The following is a 4944-nucleotide window of genomic DNA, read 5'->3' as shown; positions in this document are numbered from 1 at the left end:
TTATATAATATATAACCTTTTCACTTACAGTACTTTTTATTTTATATATATTATAAAGATTTAAAAAACTACTTATGGCGTCGAACCTTACGCACTTCCCTCAAAGTATATTCATATAGTAGAAACAACGAGTGTCATAACCACCCCTGATTACTAATCCCTCCGGAAGGAGGAGTAATCCCCTTCTAAAAATATTATACATACTTTCTTTTTAACTTACAACATGCTTTTTACTTTTATAACAATAGTTTGGTAAAAGCCCAAGCATACATAACAAATAGTTTGGTGAAAATGTGAATAGAAATTATCTAAGGTCTATCATAGATTGGTCATCATCACAAAACATGTAGCAAAATCATTATACAGTCAAAAGCTCAACCACAAAGTCCGAGCTCAATTAATAATGACAACCATGTGGGCAAGCTGGGAATGAAAGTAAGAGATTACACTTCAGTGTCCTAGGCAAGAAGAAGGAAAAGGAAATAATGTGAAATAAAGGCCTAAGAAAATGTTTAAGTTGAGGTGAGGAAATTTTGTACTTCACGTTGACTTTGTGATTGGGAAAGTTTCAGTTCGTTAAAGATCTCACTAGGGTCGATTACTAGTAGCAAGGTACTTGACATGAAATGTATGTTTTTAGGCCTTTATTTGCACACATTTATTCAGAAAAATGACTCTTGCAATGTGTTTTGCCCTAAATTTAGCCTTAATGATCTAAAATGAGCTCACTAAGGGTCTTAATGAGTTAAAAGTTGTTATTTTACGGATTTTAAGGCAATTTTGTGGATTTTGCAGTAATTTTTATCAGATTAAAGATTTCTATTTAATGTGGCCACATCAATGAGCCCTAGTTTTCCCAAAATTAACCTATTCAATATGTTTGTAATTTTTGCATTCCAAATAGTTGTTCAGCCAAAATTTCACCTGATAAAACCCTCAGAGCATGGATTTTGGCCATCCTTAATATGGGGCCTATAAAGGAGTGGAATATAAAGAACACGTGCATAGTAGAAGCAATGATCGATAACGTTCTAGTTACATTACAAAAAAACAAGAATAAACAATGCATAAAGGGTTAGAAATTACAACCTTTGTAGAATCCACCGCAATCTTCCTCGTCCCGAGCTCGGATCGACACCACCAACGAAAAATTCACGCTATTCTCCGATTGAAGAACACGATGACAGTTTGAGAAACAAGGTAATTTCACTTTAATAAAAAGAGAGTAAAGAGATTTTAGGTGAAGAGTTTTTGGTCAAAAGTCAAAGATGCATTAGCTTTTACAATATTCAAAAACCAAACTACTTATCAAATAAATACATGCAAAATCCTATCTTGTATATTTTTCACCTCAAACTCCACTAGCATGTAAACTTTAGGTGTCAAGCCTTTGGAAGTGCCACTTCAAAGTCCACTTAGTTAGTGGGAAAATCCAACAATTTGATTTTTTTCACTAACTAATTTTTTATTAAAAATGAAATACAATTTTCAAAATTTTAGAAAATTATTTAATTAAAACAATTTCAATTAATTAAAATAAACAAATTTAATATCACATATTAAATTTTCTTTGACACCTAGCTTTGATTAATCAAATTAATCAAAGTTTTAAAAAACATTTCATGCTCATGAATCAAGTTACACTAAAAAATAATTAATTAATTAGATTAATTATTTAAATTGTAAAATATATAAAATACAATTTTTCCTCAAGCTCTAATTTGAACATTTCGAATTCTTACTTCACCTAGTTCTTCGAATTTTGTTTTGTGGTGAGCTAGCAACGGAACCGAGGGAACCTACAGTCATGGTCTCCAAATGATCTGAGCACTAGACCGGTTAAACTCTTTAACCTAGTTAATCAACATTCATTAACTAACAAGGTTGTCCACTATACGCCTGAGTTGCACTCCCCTCATTGTAGATATAATATTGTGTGCCATTTGATATAACCATGATCAATAAGTTGTTCCTTCACAAGTTATTCGTAATCTCATCTAAGTCAAATACGAAATACCCCCGAGTTACATCTTTTCTCCTTAAGTACCCCATCCCTCTAATGAATAGATTGATTTAGGATCATAATCACTAAAATCCATTCCCTCTAAGCCAATGAGAGGATGGGGGCCCCTTGTTCAAGACCGAGATCAGTTTTTAAGGGTATCAACATTTCTACTATCCCCTAAAATGGGTAGTAGTGAATTCCATCTTGCAAATTCTAATGTCCCTAGCCGTCTACCCAGTCTTTTCACTAAAATGGGAGGCATATTAAGCAACGATGCTTGAGCTTAACCCTCATCTATGTCGATAAAAGGGTACAATCAATGAATAAACAGAAGTTCATAGATAGCTCAGAATTCATATCAAGTTATCTAGGTCAACAAGAAGTAAAATTTAATCAGTGTTAATAGTAAACGGTGTTAATTGAGTACAATGATTATTCCGTGGTTGTCTTACACAAATCTCATGTGTAGAATACCCCGCTCACATGTCTCTTACATGAACGACCGATCACGTCATTTATGACATTTACAATATTTGTAACAACATAAGCGGGTCGTATTCAATAGTATCACTAGAAATTACGTGTACCTAACATAATCCAGGTACTATAGATAGTTAGGTTATTTTCTCGAACTTGATCTAGTCTATGTCTCCACATAAAGTCCAAGTATTCATTACAATAGCCAAGGGTTCGCTAGTTTATTGATTTTAGAGTTAATTAAACAATTAACTCCACTTGTCTGAATAAAACTTCATATATGTTTACTGTTTACAAAACTACGAGTTTAGGACATACAACCCAGCAAACTCCCACTTAGATTAAAACTCCTATTGGGTTACAACAAAGTTGAGTGCAGTGAGAGAAAAACTAAAATACAATAATGAGCGACATACCATACCCACAATTGTCTCCCCACTTGCCCTATTTATTCTACTCGTAGTCCTAAACTTTCCCAGGTGACCCTAAAAAATCTTTTGCAGGAGGGCGCTTTGTAAGGGATCAAACAATATTGTTCTCAAACGCTATTTGTTTCACTATAACGTCTCCTTTTAGCCGACTCTCTCTGATGATATGATATTTACTGCTCAATAGGTTTTCCTACGCTTTAGTGGCTTCTAGTTTCTCTGGAGTTCACTACTTCCCTACTATTATCACAATACAAAGTGATTGGTAAGACGTATGTCTGGAACAACTTCCAATCATTTAGGAACTTCCTAAGCCATACTACTTACTTGGCTGCTTCACAAGTAGCAACATATTCTGCTTCCTTGTAGAGCCTACATTGCAATCTGCTTAATACTTCTTCATATTACTACGTCCTCCATTTAAAAGTGAACACTGATCACGAAGTAGATCTCATGGAGTCTATATCGGTCTTGAAAATCGGAGTCAGTATATCCTGTAAGGATCAAATCCTTATTTCCAATATACCAGCACGTAGTATCCTCATTCTCCTAAGATACTTTGGTTATTCATTACAGTAGTCCAATGTTCATTAACTAGGGATTAGTCTGATTACCTACTAATAATCTCTACTGCAAAACATATTTTTGACGAGTTCATAGCATTGCATAAATCGTGATTCCGACTATTGATGCATAGGGAACTCGTCTCATTATTCTCAGGTTTATGCGGTTATGTGTGAGCCAACTTGAAGGTGAATGGAAAATCTCATAATATCCATTTATTGTTTTTTTATCTTTTCCAATTAATACTATAATCACATATCTCTCTCTTATATTTATTTATTTTCTATATCTTTTGTCATACTAGGTATTACATTATCATTGTATTCATAATTATAATAAAAACAAGCTATTGTATGTCTCTCTCATTTTATTTAAACCAAAATACAAGTATGTAGTTTGATGAGCTAGAGAAAGAAGTTGTGAGTGCAATGTGGTCACTTTGGTTGAATTACAGCAGCTCTCACAACCAACCCTTCCTTAACATAATTTCCGTCATGATCATACAAGGTAAACGTCAACTCCCCTACACCATCGTCGACCTTGACTTCCCCGACCTTGATCGGGAACCATACATCTCGTTGCTTATTCTCTAGAGATTCGTTAGTCACAATTGTTAACCCATCTGACCACTTGAGTTTGAGGTTAACAGGATTTTTCCAATCATAGCGAGATTCCTTTAGCAATAATTCAAACAGTATTTCATATGTAATACCAGGTGATAGCTTCTCTGCCTTGATACTCCCACGAATATCTAGCCACCAGACATATATAAGTTCAGCCACTTCAACTTTCTTACTGCAAATTTTTTACACAATACACATCCACAAAATCAATATTTTGCCAATTACTTTGATAGTTCGGGAATATATTTTCAAAATTTATAAAGAAAAATCTAGCGATAAGAATTAAATATAAGATTTATTGGAAGGAGAAAAACTAAAATTAAATAAATTTCAAGTATGAGGACCAAAATGATATTTGAGTATGAACTAATAAATATGTGGTTAAATTATACCCGTTGATCTCTTTAAATGTCCATTTCCAGTATCGAGGATCCTCACTCCAAGCTATTGCGAGGTCTCTTGCAGGTATAATAATCTTCTGCATACAAAGATGATTTGAAATTTTCCTTATCATATCCATATAATTCAAGTAAATTAAATTTGAATTTCCCTAAAATAATGATGACTTAAGGGTATGCTTGAGATGAATTTTAGAATCATTGTTTGGAGATAAATTATTACATTATAATTAGTTTTGTAACAGTGTGATACATCGTATAAATATTCTCCATAACATATTTATGTAAATGGTTTAAATTTAATTAAAACTGTTTTTAATTAATTAAGGTTTGATTTTAAAAGGTAGTATTAGAATCATCAAATTCTTGGGGAAAAAAACATCACATTTTAGATTAAAAAAAAGACTAAAGGGAGAGAACGTTTTACAGATAAAGAAACAGTGAGAAAA

At 33.0% G+C, this 4944-nt stretch overlaps 1 protein-coding gene across 1 annotated transcript; it reads right to left on the bottom strand.

The window, feature by feature from the left end:
- Window positions 1-3804: 3804 nt before the first annotated feature.
- LOC120068935 (lectin-like) lies at window positions 3805-4572 on the bottom strand (the record flags this gene model as incomplete). The annotated part of the gene is given in 2 exon segments (XM_039020572.1): window positions 3805-4269; window positions 4490-4572. Coding segments are annotated over 2 exon segments (444 nt in total), but the record flags the coding sequence as incomplete, so codon positions are not given.
- Window positions 4573-4944: the final 372 nt, after the last annotated feature.

This window comes from Benincasa hispida, unplaced genomic scaffold (genome assembly GCF_009727055.1).
Source record: "Benincasa hispida cultivar B227 unplaced genomic scaffold, ASM972705v1 Contig1535, whole genome shotgun sequence".
In the NCBI taxonomy this organism is placed as follows: Eukaryota; Viridiplantae; Streptophyta; class Magnoliopsida; order Cucurbitales; family Cucurbitaceae; genus Benincasa; species Benincasa hispida.
The sequence above is the reverse complement of the archived record's forward strand: the minus strand, read 5'-3'. Positions and strand labels throughout refer to the sequence as shown.